This window comes from Coregonus lavaretus (assembly GCF_964263955.1).
Source record: "Coregonus lavaretus genome assembly, chromosome: 26".
NCBI classification, from domain to species: domain Eukaryota; kingdom Metazoa; phylum Chordata; class Actinopteri; order Salmoniformes; family Salmonidae; genus Coregonus; species Coregonus lavaretus.
Genome location: NC_140013.1, coordinates 36575071 through 36592046, shown reverse-complemented (window position 1 = coordinate 36592046; position 16976 = coordinate 36575071). Strand labels below are relative to the sequence as shown.

The 16976-nt window shown below is 50.7% G+C and overlaps 1 protein-coding gene across 1 annotated transcript in view; it reads right to left on the bottom strand.

The window, feature by feature from the left end:
- Positions 1-1740: 1740 nt before the first annotated feature.
- LOC311102281 (metabotropic glutamate receptor 5-like) overlaps positions 1741-16976 on the bottom strand; it is a gene marked incomplete at both ends in the record, with an annotated part of 100463 nt that continues 85227 nt past the window's right edge. Inside the window, 9 exons of the mRNA XM_084143574.1 lie at positions 1741-2725; positions 3653-3819; positions 4019-4327; positions 4763-4921; positions 7615-7801; positions 8040-8157; positions 15812-15938; positions 16132-16300; positions 16641-16765. Coding sequence (XP_083999700.1) covers positions 1741-2725; positions 3653-3819; positions 4019-4327; positions 4763-4921; positions 7615-7801; positions 8040-8157; positions 15812-15938; positions 16132-16300; positions 16641-16765 — 2346 coding nt within the window. The remainder of the gene's footprint in view (positions 2726-3652; positions 3820-4018; positions 4328-4762; positions 4922-7614; positions 7802-8039; positions 8158-15811; positions 15939-16131; positions 16301-16640; positions 16766-16976) is intronic.

Below are 16976 nucleotides of genomic sequence, written 5' to 3'. Positions count from 1 at the left end.
AGCAAGACTAATGACAATAAATGCCAACCTGCTACAAAGTCACATACATTCTTATGCCAGAAATGGATCCGTTTTTGCTAAATTCCTCGGGATCTCGTAAATATTCTCATTCTGGCCCTCCTAGCTCTAGGGCCAGAGGGGATACACAGTGTGCTAAAACATATACAAGCCCTTCAGACACCGGGAAGCAAGCATGACTTTGACCCCCTGTCTAAGACTGACATCAGTCTCAGACAGGGGGCTGGGTGTCTAGTTCACTTTAGTTAGATTGATTGATTTTACTACTTGAATCAGGACAGTTTTCTAGCACGTTACCGACTACTGTATAACTGTTCAATACTGGTTAGTTTAGTAGAATGCCTCCTCAGAATCACAGACACAGAGGTGTGGAAAGTTTGGTCCCAACGCTTCAGGAATCATTTAGAAAATATTTTACATTCAAACTTCTGAAGTAATCAATAGTCCAAAAGACCTCAAAGAGCAGAGAAACACTGACGGGAGAGAGAGGGAGAGGGAGAGAGGGGGAGAGGGAGAGGGAGGCAGAGGGAGAGAGAGGGAGAGGGAGAGAGGGGGAGAGGGAGAGGGAGGCAGAGGGAGAGAGAGGGAGAGGGAGAGGGAGAGAGGGGGAGAGGGAGAGGGAGAGAGGGGGAGAGGGAGAGGGAGGCAGAGGGAGAGAGGGGGAGAGGGAGAGAGGGGGAGAGGGAGAGAGAGGGAGAGGGAGAGGGAGAGAGGGGGAGAGGGAGAGAGGGGGAGAGGGAGAGGGAGAGAGTATTTCATACTTTACATGGTATGTATAAACAGAAGCATCTGATATTTAGATACCATCCAAGATCTTTTTGTATTTACACTTTTCCCTACAACAGCCGATATGCACGTGTTTATGTGTGTGGGCGTGTGTTTGTGTGTTTATGTGTGTGTGTGTGTGTTTATGTGTCTGTGTTTATGTGTGTGTGCGTGTGTTTATGTGTGTGTGTGTGTGTTTATGTGTGTGTGTGTGTTTATGTGTGTGTGTTTATGTGTGTGTGCGTGTGTTTATGTGTGTGTGCATGTGTTAATGTGTATGTGCATGTGTTTATGTGTGTGTGTGTGTGTGTGTGTGTGTGTGTGTGTGTGTGTGTGTGTGTGTGTGTGTGTGTGTGTGTGTGTGTGTGTGTGTGTGTGTGTGTGTGTGTGGCGTGTCAGTGGCCATAGCTGCTCTGCTCAGCCCTTGTGGTTATTCCATGTGTGTTCATGGCAGCATGTGTCTATGCAGGTGCCCCCTCCCTCGATGCCGCCCACAATAAACATCTCTAATTAGTTGACAGCCATTTTAGTTTAAGGCCACTACCAAAACAATGACCAAACACACCTCTAAGGAGAGACTTCTGGCCATACGTTTAAACACCAGAACGCTAGAAGTATTTTTGTAGTCCTTGTTCTCACTCTGGATGCCAAAAAAAACTACAATCCCCACGTTATACCTCGCCTCGCTGCTCACTGAACACATGTAAACACAAACACTGCAGGTCACCGTCTAATGCCATCACACGATGATGTGTCCTGTTCCTGTCCCTCCTAGCCAGTAAAGGGCTTTCACCTCTCTGATGGACTGGTCAATCTCCTCTCGTCCTCTTGTCCTCTCGTCCTCCACAAGGCAGCCATCACCATTATCTCCCCCAAGAGACTGTTCTTTCTCAGGTCCCTCTCCTTCTTCGTCCTTCCACTCTCCTCCTCTTCTCCTCATCTCCTCTCATCCCTCTCTCACAGTGAGGAAGAGCTCTGGCTGTAGTTTCTCAGGGTCAGCATTTCGTATTTGGGCGGAGGGGACGAGGACAGGGGCAGACACAAGGTGGACTCTGAGACCGGGGAGCCACTGCCTGACCCCAGCGAATCACGGAAGGGCGAGGGCGGGGTCAGATTCATTAGCTCCTCCTCCAGCTCTGCTCTCCTTAGAGGGGACTCCACCACCACAGTGAGGTGTCGCACCGGAGAGGGGGAGGCCTGAGGGTGAGTTAGGAGGCGAGGGTGAGGGTGAGGGAGACGGTGAGGGGAGTGTGGCAGGGGGTGAGCGAGGCAGGCGTGTCCCCCTACGTAGGACTCTACAGGGGGGAGGGGCTGGACGTCAGCGTATGTGGTCATGGTGGGGGGGAGGGGGATCTCCCGGGGTAGGAGGAAGGGGTCTGTAGGGTGGGAGGGCATCAGGGTGTGTGTGTGGGCATGTGTGTGAGAGTGTGTGGGGGACGGGGAGAGCATCATGCTGTTGAGCTCGCTGATGTTGGCAGTGAAACGGTTAACCACGCAGCTGATTTGATCCATCAGAGAACTGTCGCAAACATCACCCCCGCCGACAGAACCCCCGGTCAGGTAGGTTGGTACGCCCATCACAAGTGGCTCCTCCCTTAGTCCCACCCCATGCAGGTGCTGGCTGACAGTACTGATTGGTGAAGGGGTCTGGGGCCGGTAGGTGATTGGGTATCTCTCCTCGGCGTATCTCTCCTCTGCCTCTGTGAGCTCGTACAGGGTCTTGTCTGCGTCAAGGTGGGAGTGGGAGTGGGGGAGGGAGGACATGTGGCGGGGCAGGTCAGCGCCCCCACTGTAGCGCCCCTCTGGGGTCTTGGAGAAAGGCTTGATGACAGCTGTCTGGTTGTTCTCCTTCCTCTTGATGTGGAACGACAGGCGCTGCCACAGGTGGTTCCCACGGGAACCCCGCTCCGTCTGGGCCCAGGATACTGACTTCCCATTGGAGCTGCAGAGACAGGAAACAGGAAGTGAAAACAGGAAATGAAACAAGTGTGTTTCAGCTGGTGCATAACAGTGTAGAAATCATTTTCTCTATTCCTCCTCTCCACCTTTAACTCCCCTCTCTGTCCTCCTCTTCTCTCTCTCCCCCCATCTCTCTCTCTCTCTCTCTCTCTCTCTCAATTGTCAGGTTAATTAGTGTGATTAATCTATAATGGAGCTTCTGATTAAATCATGCTGATGTGGCTAGGGGTGGGAGGACTCTAGTGAGACTCATATAACCTCAGCAAACAGACACCAACACAAACACACACACACACACAGAAAACAAGGGGAGAAAGATGGAAAGAGGAGGGGGAAGAGGAATATTTCTGACACATCGTATAATGGTCTGATTGTAAACTTGCTTGCCAAGCGAGACGGTAACCAGCTGACTAAAGAGAATGTCCTTTTCCCTTGTATTCTGTGGAGCAGCACTGTCATTTCATAGGGCTTCTTGATCATGTGGTTGTTCCATTAGAGAGAGGTTGACCTTTAGCTCGTCCTCTTCAACTTGTTTTCTATCTCCCTTTCTCTCTCTCCCCCCTCTCTCTTTCTCCCCCCTCTCACTCTCTCCCCCTCTCCCTTTCTCCTGGAAAGTTACGTCTGCATAATCAGGTATGTGGGTCGGACTCAGGTCAGACAGAGAGACAGACTTACAGTGGCTGAGGAAGCATTGACTCAGATGGCCCTCATTGAAGTGGCCCTGCACTAAAAAGGCTGTTACTGAAACGGCCCTCAAATGAGATTCACTTAGCGACAGTGACCCATCACTGATCTCTGTGCCCTCCTCAGCTAAATGCTACCTCCTGTGTGACCCCACACAGGCTCGACAGGATCTCTCTGTATTCCCTGCTACACACACACACACGCATTCAAGCACACACACACACACCTGAGTGTCTCTCCGGCGGAGCCGCGTCGCCTCCAGAGGTTGACCAGGCTGGAGGAGCGGCTGGCGGCCGAGGAGGACTTCCCGTCGCCCACGTGCATGCGCACCACCGTGCTCGTAGTGAAGGCACTGCGCACGTTACGCTCCGGCTTGGCCAGGATGATGTACACCTGGAGAGAGACAGAAGAGCTTCATAACCCTTCATAACAATATATAAGCACTATATAACACCTGTTATAACCCTTCACAAGCCCCTTATAACCAAACACAATATTCCAAAAAACATTCCTTTTCAAGTCCCTCAGTCGAGCACCTGATTCCTTTTTTGTTAAAGCGGAAGTTTGTTTCTATCTGTCCTTTGTGTCTTACCTTGGGTACGAACAGGCAGCAGAGCGCCACCGTGGCACTGAGGCTGACGCTGAAGCACATGGTGATGATCTTGTAGTTGGAGCCGAAGTAGATGGGGACGAAGGCCAGCCAGATGATGCAGGTGGTGTACATGGTGAAGGCGATGTACTTGGCCTCGTTGAAGTTGGCCGGGACGTTGCGCGTCTTGAAGGCGTAGAAGGTGCAGCTCAGGATCAGCAGGCCATTGTAGCCCAGCGGCCCCACCACGCCCAGGTTGGTGGTGTAACAGATGCGGTTGACCTGCCGGATGCTGGGGTAGTCGTGGATCACCTGCAGGTAGTAGAGACATCAGTATCAGCGCGTACATACACTGAGCGGACACAGACTGACCAAGTGAATGCAGGTAAAAGCTATTACTTCTTATTGATGTCACTTGTTAAATCTACTTCAATCAGTGTAGATGAAGGGGAGGAGACAGGTGCAACTCAATATTAGGAAGGTGTTCTTAATGTTTTGTACACTCAGTGTAGATGCTGTACAGTATGTATACAGTCAGAAAGTGGGTTTGGTCAACTGTAGAGGTGGAGGCCGTGTTGGCACCAGGGTTTTCACTTCAGCCAGTTCAGCAAGTAAATGTATCATTCACTTTATTCGTTAAGAGGCAGTCTCAGACCCTCAGACTGACAATTCCCTGCCACCCCCAGCTGACACGCACACACACACACACACACACACACATACACACACCCAGCAGGCACAGCCTACCTGTGGGGGCTCCATGAGGAAGAGAGCCACTATGATGCCCAGCTGCAGCAGGATGAGTAGAGAGGCGATGACCAGCTGGGCGCAGGCAGACATGAACCTTGGCTTCTTAGTACAAATCTTCTTCTTACTGCCAGCCAGGATACGGGCTATACGGTTAGTCTGCAACAACAACAACAACACAGCCAGGATACGGGCTATACGGTTAGTCTGCAACAACAACAACAACAACAACACAGCCAGGATACGGGCTATACAGTTAGTCTGGAACAACAACAACAACACAGCCAGGATACGGGCTATACAGTTAGTCTGCAACAACAACACAGCCAGGATACGGGCTATACAGTTAGTCTGCAACAACAACAACAACACAGCCAGGATACGGGCTATACGGTTAGTCTGCAACAACAACAACAACACAGCCAGGATACGGGCTATACGGTTAGTCTGCAACAACAACACAGCCAGGATACGGGCTATACGGTTAGTCTGCAACAACAACAACAACACAGCCAGGATACGGGCTATACAGTTAGTCTGCAACAACAACACAGCCAGGATACGGGCTATACAGTTAGTCTGCAACAACAACAACAACACAGCCAGGATACGGGCTATACAGTTAGTCAGCAACAACAACATAGCCAGGATACGGGCTATACAGTTAGTCTGCAACAACAACAACACAGCAAGGAAACGGGCTATACAGTTAGTCTGCAAAACAACAACAACACAGCCAGGATACAGGCTATACAGTTAATCTGCAACAACAACAACAACACAGCCAGGATACGGGCTATACAGTTAGTCTGCAACATCAACAACAACACATCCAGGATACGGTCTATACAGTTAGTCTGCAACATCAACAACAACACATCCAGGACAAGGGCTATACAGTTAGTCTGCAACAACATTCAACAACACAGCCAGGATACGGTCTATACAGTTAGTCTGCAACAACAACAACAACACAGCCAGGATACGGGCTATACGGTTAGTCTGCAACAACAACAACACAGCCAGGATACGGGCTATACGGTTAGTCTGCAACAACAACACAGCCAGGATACGGTCTATACAGTTAGTCTGCAACAACAACAACAACACACCCAGGACAAGGGCTATACAGTTAGTCTGCAACAACAACAACAACACAGCCAGGATACGGGCTATACAGTTAGCCTGCAACAACAACACACCCAGGACAAGGGCTATACAGTTAGTCTGCAACAACAACAACAACACAGCCAGGATACGGGCTATACAGTTAGTCTGCAACAACAACACAGCCAGGATACGGGCTATACAGTTAGTCTGCAACAACAACAACAACACAGCCAGGATACGGGCTATACGGTTAGTCTGCAACAACAACAACAACACAGCCAGGATATGGGCTATACGGTTAGTCTGCAACAACAACACAGCCAGGATACGGGCTATACGGTTAGTCTGCAACAACAACAACAACACAGCCAGGATACGGGCTATACAGTTAGTCTGCAACAACAACACAGCCAGGATACGGGCTATACAGTTAGTCTGCAACAACAACAACAACACAGCCAGGATACGGGCTATACAGTTAGTCAGCAACAACAACATAGCCAGGATACGGGCTATACAGTTAGTCTGCAACAACAACAACACAGCAAGGAAACGGGCTATACAGTTAGTCTGCAAAACAACAACAACACAGCCAGGATACAGGCTATACAGTTAATCTGCAACAACAACAACAACACAGCCAGGATACGGGCTATACAGTTAGTCTGCAACAACAACAACAACACAGCCAGGATACGGGCTATACGGTTAGTCTGCAACAACAACAACACAGCCAGGATACGGGCTATACGGTTAGTCTGCAACAACAACACAGCCAGGATACGGTCTATACAGTTAGTCTGCAACAACAACAACAACACACCCAGGACAAGGGCTATACAGTTAGTCTGCAACAACAACAACAACACAGCCAGGATACGGGCTATACAGTTAGCCTGCAACAACAACACACCCAGGACAAGGGCTATACAGTTAGTCTGCAACAACAACAACAACACAACCAGGATACAGGCTATATAGTTAGTCTGCAACAACAACACAGCCAGGATACGGGCTATACAGTTAGTCTGCAACAACAACAACAACAACATAGTCAGGATACGGGCTATACAGTTAGTCTGCAACAACAACAACAACACAGCCAGGATACAGGCTATACAGTTATTCTGCAACAACAACACAGCCAGTATACGGGCTATATAGTTAGTCTGCAACAACAACACAGCCAGGATATGGGATATACAGTTAGTCCGCTAACAACAACACAGCCAGGATACGGGCTATACAGTTAGTCTGCAACAACAACAACACAGCCAGGATACGGGCTATACAGTTAGTCTGCAACAACAACACAGCCAGGATACGGGCTATACAGTTAGTCTGCAACAACAACACAGCCAGGATACGGGCTATACAGTTAGTCTGCAACAACAACAACAACACAGCCAGGATACAGGCTATACAGTTATTCTGCAACAACAACACAGCCAGGATACGGGCTATACAGTTAGTCTGCAACAACAACACAGCCAGGATACGGGCTATACAGTTAGTCTGCAACAACAACAACAACACAGCCAGGATATGGATTATACAGTTAGTCTGCAATAACAAACACGACAGAGAAAATGAATGAATTAATGAATAGACTTTATAGCGGGAGAGAAAGGGGAAATCTGTAATAATAACTTCAAACAGTCTGTTTGTGAGATACTCATGTCTAGATGTACAAGGACATGGTAGGTGAAAGAATCAAGGTAAAGAGGGGCTTGATGATGTACCTTGGTGACCAGGGCAGAGTAGCTCATGGCAGGGGACAGGCCTATGCCCAATCTCTGTAGGTAGCAGTGTGCAGCGTGGGGCTTGGCGATGAGACTGAAGGTACAGAGATAGCCCAGACAAATCCCAGCCAGGATGATGTAACAAAGCTCTCGGCTAGACGACTTCACCACCGGAGTGTCCCGGAACCTACACCCACACAGTTTATTTTATAACCTTATAACAAATATACTAATTTACAGTTAAAATTACATGTTGAAAACAATCCCAGTGCCATACCACGTTGGAAACAAGTGGAATTGCTTTAACGCGTTATCCCCTGGGTTGTATTTTCCCAATATATCAACCAACAACAGAGTAAAATCACAAAAGTTTGAATATGACATTGACTTTCACATTTATTATGTTAAAATCCACAAGTTGTTACCTGATGAAGACGGAGGTGACGAAGAATGTGGCACAGAGTCCCAGACAAGCAAAGACCACAGCAGCGATGGGCTCTGGGTCCCCCCAACGCAGGTACTCCACTGGGATAGGGTCACAGCCTGGAGGGGGGAGGAGGTGGAGAGAGAAAGGGAAAGCAAGAGGTTAAAAACAAACAGCATTGATACGTTTCTCTTTCTTTCTTTCTCTCTCTTTTTCTCTGGATTTAATTACCCCTCCTTTTTTCTCACCTTCACTGTCTCATGTGCCCTCCTCTCTCTCCCTCTCTTTCTCTTTCTCTTTCTCTTTCTCTTTCTCTTTCTCTTTCTCTTTCTCTTTCTCTCTCTCCCGCTGTCCCCCCACCCCTCCTGGGCTGTGAGACAAGTCTCATTAATTAAAGGGACAGTTCTAATTAGGTGCTGGTGTAATGCTAGCTGAAAATACAGCCCGGAACCGGCGGGTCAGTCCAAGACAGAACACCAGAGACGCCAAACCAGACAGAACACCGCCGCCACACTGCCGTTAAAATAGATGAAGTCATTTAACGCCTCTACCTTTAACACAGTCTATAAAGTTAAATTAATCAGTGAAGTAGTTAAGCTTTTAGACATCAACAGCGTAATTGCTGAATGGGAGTGGAGGTACCATTAAGAGAAGAAACAGTAACTCTGGAAGACACTGTTTACTAAAGTTACATTCAACTCAACTTTAGTCACTCAGGAACTTTGTATTGAGGCCTCCCCTGCTCCAACCTTAAATCAAATCCATTTCAATACATTCATCCAACTATTTTTTTCCATCCATCTGTCCATTTATTTTCTCTCTCTCTCTCTGTCGCTCTCTCTCTCTCTCTGTGTGTCTCTCGCTTTCACTCTGTCTCTCTCTCTCTCTCTCTCTCTCTCTCTCTCTCTCTCTCTCTCTCTCTCTCTCTCTCTCTCTCTCTCTCTCTCTCTCTCTCTCTCTCTCTCTCTCTCTCTCTCTCTCTCTCTCTCTCTCTCTCTCTCTCTCAGTGTGGCCCTTCACTAATGCAGGAGTGAGTTTGAGAGGTAAATGAAAATGTTTACTCATCGTCACTACAGCAGTTACAGTGCCGCCGGGAGCTACCCACAGCCACAGTCACACTTACTGTCCTGATGTAATGACTCTTCTACAGCTGCTAAACGTGAGCGCTTACTTCTCTCCTGTGTACTTCTCTCCTTTCCTTAAAGAGTTGCTGTAGAATACTCCAGTAAAGTGTGGAATCTGTGTTCGCAGCTGTGATGCATTGGGCTCATGTTTTAAACATTGGCGCTTGCTGGCTAGCAGCTGTATAATGATGAGCAGTCGAATGCATTACAGAACAATATCCATAGCTCCACTAAAATACATTTGCATAGACAATTGCCCTCAATACAGAATAATTAGTGCAGTGGTGACCATGCCAGTGTCAAATTAAGAAGAGAAGGAAGAGAGAGGGAGAGAGGAGGAAGAGATAGGGAGAGAGGAGGAAGAGAGAGGGAGAGAGGAGAAAGAGAGAGGGAGAGAGAGGGAGAGAGGAGGAAGAGAGAGGGAGAGAGGGGGAAGAGAGAGGGAGAGAGAGGGAGAGAGGAGGAAGAGAGAGGGAGAGAGAAGGAAGAGAGGGAGAGAGGAGGAAGAGAGAGGGAGAGAGGAGGAAGAGAGAGAGGGAGAGAGGAGGAAGACAGAGGGAGAGAGAGGGAGAGAGGAGGAAGAGAGAGGGAGAGAGGAGGAAGAGAGAGGGAGAGAGGAGGAAGAGAGAGGGAGAGACAGGGAGAGAGGAGGAAGAGAGAGGGAGAGAGGAGGAAGAGAGAGGGAGAGAGAGGGAGAGAGGAGGGAGAGAGGAGGAAGAGAGAGGGAGAGAGGGAGAGAAGAGGAAGAGAGAGGGAGAGAGGAGGGAGAGAGAGGGAGAGAGGAGGAAGAGAGAGGAAGAGAGATGGAGAGGGAGGGAGAGAGGAGGAAGAGAGAGGGAGAGAGGAGGGAGAGGGAGAGAGGAGGAAGGATAATTAGCTGCTTCTATGGAAATAGTACAGATTCAGAGATCAGTGTATACTGTGTGTGTGTGTGTGCGTGTTTTTGCGTGATTGTCTCTCAGTAGTAACTGAGAGAATAGCTAACATCCATTCGGCTGTAATAGGACAGCATGCTGAGGAGCATCAGACAATCACTTCTCTACGAAGTTCCATTTATACTGTGACTGACTGACTGACACACAGACACACACACACACACACAGACACACACACAGACACACAGACACGCACACACACACAGACACAGACACACACACACACACACACAGACACACACACACACACACACACAAACACACACACTGTCACGACTTCCGCCAAGGCTGCCTCCCCTCCTTGTTCGGGCAGGTTTCGGCGTTCGTCGTCACCGGCTAACTAGCTGCTGCCGATCCATTTATCATCACTCCACTTGTCTTGTCTAATTAATCACACACACCTGGTTCTTATCCCCAATTAGTCATTGTATAAGTGTTCCCTCTGCTTCCTTGTCTGTGTGTGATTGTTTGTAGTGAGCTGTGTGTAGCTCGGTTGAGCTACCCTTACCTTGTTGTTGCCAGGGTAGATATTTCCCCTGTGCCTGAGTTTTGTTGTCGCATGCTTGCGCAACTGTTTATCGACGGAATAAACTCTTTGGATGCGTATTACTCTCCTGCGCCTGACTCCTTCTATCACACGCATCACAGAATCACCCAACCGCTATGGAGTCAGCGGGAGAAGAGCGCATGCCTGGATTCATGGCACGGGTCCAGGAGCACTCCACGATGCTGGCCAGCTTGGGGGAAGCGATGGATCGGGTTCTTCAGGTAGTCTAACGCCTGGAGAGGAGCAGACCCGATCTGTCGAGACCAGCTGGCCAACCAGATCCAGCCACCTACACCCCAGCACCAGGAGGGATCCAGATATCCCGTCCACGGGCATTTGAGGGGACAGCGGCGCTGTGCCAGGGATTCCTCCTCCAATTGGAGCTTTACTTCGCCAGCATTAGGCCGGCACCATCGGAGCGGGAGAAGGTGTCCGTCCTCGTTTCCTGCCTCTGTGAAAAAGCCCTGGAGTGGGCCAACGCGGTGTGGAACGAAGGAGGAGCCTCGTTGGAGGACTACAGGGAGTTCGCTCGCCTCTTTCGGGCGATATTCGACCACCCGCCCGAGAGGCGGGTGAGCAACTGGTCCACCTGAGGCAGGGGACGAGGACCGCGCAGGACTTCGTGTTGGAGTTCCGGACGCTGGCAGCGGGGTCCGGGTGGAACGAGCGGGCCCTGATCGACCATTTCCGGTGCCATCTGCGGGAGGACATCCGACGGGAGCTAGCCTGCCGGGACACCATGTTGTCCTTCAATAAACTGGTGGACATGGCCATTCGGTTGGACAACCTGCTGGCAGCCAGAGGACGTCCTGGTAGGGGTCTGCCCGCTTCCACCCCGGAAGACTCGGACCTCGAGCCGATGGAGCTGGGTGGAGCTGCCAGTCAAGAGAGCGGAGGAGGACAGCGACAGTGCCACTCTGGTGGCACGAAGGGAATATCCACCACACGTCGTAGTCAACGTTCTTTTAGGCCTGGAGGCGAAAGGCAGGGCTCTCACGCATCACCCCAGGTATCAAACACCCACACTTGTTCAGAGCCCTCTGTTGTGCACTGTACACTACCTATCCACTTTCCCGATCACATGGTAGTTCCCCAGTGTAAGGCGCTAGTCGATTCAGGCGCAGCTGGAACTTTATGGATACGGCATTCGCACGCCGTCAAGGCATTTCATTGGTTCCCCTCTCCATTCCACGTCCCCTCAGAGCACTCGATAGTCGACGATTACGGTCCGGGTTGGTTAAGGAAGTCACTATACCAGTCACCATGATCACCCAGGAGAATCATTTTGAGCAGGTGATCTTTTCGATTATTGAATCTCCTGCTTTCCCTGTGGTATTAGGTATCCCTTGGTTAGCACTCCACAACCCCAACTTCTCATTGCCGCAGAGGGCTCTCAAGGGGTGGTCGCGTGAGTGTCAGGGTAGGTGTCTAGATGTTTCCGTTGGTGCCACCACGGTGGAAAGTCCAGATAGTACCTCCACCATGCGCCTTCCCCCCGAATACCGTGATCTGGCGCAAGCGTTCTCTAAAGCGCAGGCGACTAAGTTACCACCTCACCGGGCAGGGGATTGCGCGATAAACCTCAGGGTATATGCTGTACCTCCCAGGAGTCATATATACCCCCTGTCACAGGCGGAAACGGTGGCTATGGAGACATATGTCACCGAGTCCCTGCTTCAGGGGTATATACGTCCCTCCACTTCACCCGCCTCCTCGAGATTCTTCTTTGTGAAGAAGAAGGACGGAGGTCTGCGCCCGTGCATTGATTATCAACCACTAAACAGGGAGACAATCATATTTAGTTATCCTCTCACCCTCATTCCTTCAATGGTTGAATCGATGCATGGGGCGCGCTTCTTCACCAAATTGAATCTCAGGAGTGCGTACAACCTGGTGCGTATTCGAGAGGGAGATGAGTGGAAGACAGCAGTCAGCACAACCACGTGGCATTATGAATACCTGGTGATGCCCTATGGTTTGATGAATGCTCCCTCAGTTTTCCAGTCCTTTGTGAACGAGGTGTTTCGGGACATGCTTGGTCGCGGTGTAGTGGTCTACATCGATGACATCCTGGTTTATTCCGTTACTCGCACTGAGCATGTGTCCCTGGTTCGCAAGGTGCTGGCCCGACTGTTGGAGAATTACCTTTATGCTAAGGCAGAGAAGTGTATGTTTTTCCAGCAGTCCATCTCCTTCCTTGGATACCGCATTTCCACCTCAGAGGTGGAGATGGAGGGAGATCGCATTTCAGCCATGCGTAATTGGCTGACTCCAACCACGGTTAAGGAGGTGCAGGGATTCCTTGGCTTTGCCAACTACTATTGAATGTTTATCCGGGGCTTTGGCAAGGTCGCAGCTCCCATCACATCCCTGTTGAAGGGTGGGCCGTCCCGGCTCCGTTGGTCTGTTGAGGCGGATCTGGCCTTCAGGAGACTGCTGGGTCTGTTCACCTCAGCTCCGGTACTAGCCCACCCCGATCCATCACTACCGTTTGTAGTGGAGGTGGATGCGTCCGAGGTAGGGATGGGCGCTGTCCTATCCCAACGCTCGGGCACGCCACCCAAGCTCCGCCCCTGTGCCTTCTTCTTGAAGAAGCTCAGCCCGGCGGAGCAGAACTACGACGTTGGTGATCGGGAGCTGTTGGTTGTTGTCCGAACTTTGACCGTGTGGAGGCATTGGCTCGAAGGGGCGAAACACCCTTTCCTCGTCTGGACGGCCACCGTAACCTGGAGTACATCCGGGCAGCGAGGAGGCTGAATCCTCGCCAGGCCAGGTGGGCCCTATTCTTCAACCAGTTTGATTTTACATTGTCATACATTCCGGGTACGAAGAACGTGAAGGCAGACGCACTGTCCCGGCTGTATGACACAGAGGAGAGGCCCAGAGACAACACCCCCATACTCCCGGCCTCCCGCATTGTGGCGCCGGTAGTATGGGCGATGGACACGGATATAGAGCAGGCATTACACACAGATCCATCTACACTGGGCTGCAGTACGTGCCTGCTCTTATCCGTGATCGTCTGATCTTCTGGGCACACAGGTCACCCTCCTCTGGTCACCCAGGTATCGGTCGTACAGTGCGCTGCCTGAGCGGAAAGTACTGGTGGCCTACCTTGGTTAAGGACGTGAGGGTGTGCGTCTCCTCCTTCTCGGTGTGCGCCCAGAGTAAGGCACCTAGGCACCTCCCAGCGGGTAAACTACAACCATTACCAGTTCCACAACGACCATGGTCTCACCTTAGCATTGATTTTCTGACTGATCTTCCCCTCTCCCAAGGTAACACCACCATCCTGGTCGTTGTGGACCGCTTCTCAAAGTCCTGCCGCCTCCTTCTTCTGCCCGGTCTCCCCACAGCCCTGCAGACTGCGGAGGCCCTGTTTACTCATGTCTTCCGGCACTACAGGGTACCAGAGGATATAGTGTCTAACCGAGGTCCCCAGTTCACGTCCAAGGTCTGGAAGGCGTTCATGGAACGTCTGGGGGTCTCGGTCAGCCTGACCTCTGGGTTCCACCCCAAGAGTAATGGGCAGGTGGAACGGGTAAATCAGGACGTGGGTAGGTTCCTGCGGTCCTACTGCCAGGACCGGCCGAGGGAGTGGTTGGTGTTCTTGCCATGGGCAGAATATGCCCAGAACTCTCTCTGCCACTCCTCCACTAACCTAACTCCTTTCCAGTGTGTTCTAGATTACCAACCGGTTCTGGCACCGTGGCACCAGAGCCAGACCGAGGCTCCTGCGGTGGATGACTGGTTTTGGCGTGCAGAGGAGAGGTGGAATGCTGCCCACGTTCACCTCCAATGTGCCGTGCGTCGTCAGAAGGCCAACGCTGACCGCCACCGCAGTGAGGCCCCCGTCTTTGTACCGGGGGATCGGGTCTGGCTCTCGACCCGGAATCTGCCCCTCCGCCTGCCCTGCTGGAAGCTGAGCCCGCGGTTTGTGGGGCCGTTCAAAGTCCTGAGGAGAGTCAACGAGGTCACATATAGGTTATTACTTTACCCTGATTACCGTATTAACCCCTCGTTTCATGTGTCTCTCCTTAGGCCGGTGGTAGCTGGTCCACTCCAGGAGTCTGAGGTGCGGGAGGTCCCTCCACCTCCTCTTAACATTGAGGGGGCCCCGGCGTACTCGGCCCGTTCCATCCTGGATTCGAGGCGTCGGGTGGGGGGCCTTCAGTACCTCATAGAGTGGGAGGGGTTCGGTCCGGAGGAACGGTGCTGGGTCCCGGTGAGGGATATCCTCGATCCCTCCATGTTACGGGAATTCCACCATTGCCATCCGGCTCGACCTGCTCTGTGTCCTCCTGGCCGTCCCCGAGGCCGGGGTCGGCGCGCTGATGGAGCCGCGCGTCAAGGGGGGCGGGTACTGTCACGACTTCCGCTGAGGCTGCCTCTCCTCCTTGTTCGGGCAGGTTTCGGCGTTCGTAGTCACCGGCTAACTAGCTGCTGCCGATCCATTTATCATCACTCCACTTGTCTTGTCTAATTAATCACACACACCTGGTTCTTATCCCCAATTAGTCATTGTATAAGTGTTCCCTCTGCTTCCTTGTCTGTGTGGGTGATTGTTTGTTGTGAGCTGTGTGTAGCTCGGTTGAGCTACCCTTACCTTGTTGTTGCCAGGGTAGTATTTTCCCCTGTGCCTGAGTGTTGTTGTCGCATGCTTGCGCAACTGTTTATCGACGGAATAAACTCTTTGGATGCGTATTACTCTCCTGCGCCTGACTCCTTCTATCACACGTATCACACACACACATAGACACACACACACACACAGACACACACACACATAATAACACTAAGAATTTAACAGTGCTGCTGAAAGAACATGCCCTCTTTGCTGTCAACAAAAATGTGCTCCTCTGATGGAGAAAGGTGAATTGTACAATTGAAAAAACACCATTATGTAAATGTACCCATATTTCATGTTTGTTTTTCTTTGTGTCTGTGTGTGTGCATTTGTGCGTGTGTGTGTGTTTCCAGGATGTGGGCGGGATGTGTGAATGAGTCAGTCTGTGGAGTTAACCTGTGTGATGGCATCTGATCCAGCTCAGCCAGACTGAAGAGATTCATTTAGAGGAGACTTCCAAGAGCAAAGAGGCCAATCCATACACCCTCAGTGTGTGTTTGTGTGTTTGTCTTTGTTTTTGTGTGTGTGTGTGTGTGTTACCTGTGAGGTGGAAGGTGGGCCAGGAGCCCAGGTCACAGGCTCGGCAGGTGTACTCATCAAACACAAACTCATTCTCCTTACAGGGAGTGCAGGTCCAGCAGCAGCTCACCTCTCCTTTACGGATCACCTGGAGGACACACACACCAGAAAAACACCCTCATCAGCTCAGGAAAAACCCACCAATCAGAATGCTGCAAAAATACTATCTTAGAGAGAATGCACCAATGAGATCGAAACATCAACAGAGATAATCTAGAAGGGTCCTTGTCATTGCCAGCCTTTCACCTCCTCCCTCCCTTCCCCCCTAGGGTGCGTTTCACCTTTATCTGTCCCTTGTCACAGGGTTCGCTGCAGACTGATTTGATGATGGTGTCCTTGCTGGCCCAGATTTCATCATCATCGATCTTCAGCCCACTGTTGTCCCAGCTCCCTACGTTAATGTAGTCATAGTAGTCCTTCCCCATCTTCTTAAAGTTCATGATCTCATATCTGACACAGACACACACACACACACACACACAGACACACACACAAACACACACACACAGACACACACACACACACACACACACAGACACACACACAGACACACACACACACAGAGACACACACACAGAGACACACACACACACACACACACACACACAGGAGTCAGTACCTCTGAATCTATTGATACATACATACTAAGGTACAGAGATATATGGGATGAGATCACCACAGCCAGGTGACTCACTGCTCTTGTTATTTATGATGTCCTATTTAGACACACACACGCACACACGCGCACATATACACACGCACACACGCGCGCACACACACACACACGTACCGGCCAGGTGAGTCTCCGTTCTCGTCAAACAGGATGCCTTCTCCAGACACGCCTGTGAAGTTGGTCTTCATCAGGAAGTCCAGCAGTGTGGCTCCATCTATAGGTCGCATGGCATCACACAGCCCCTGGATCACCATCATCAGCATCATCATCATCATCATCATCATCATCATCATCATCATCATCAACACCATCATCATCATCATCATCAGCAGCAGCATCATCAACATCATCATCACCATCATCATCTCGATGACAATATGAGCAATCCCAACTATAATCAACTATAATAGTGACAGTGGGTTGTGTTTAGTCCAGTCCAGTCCAGTAGCACCC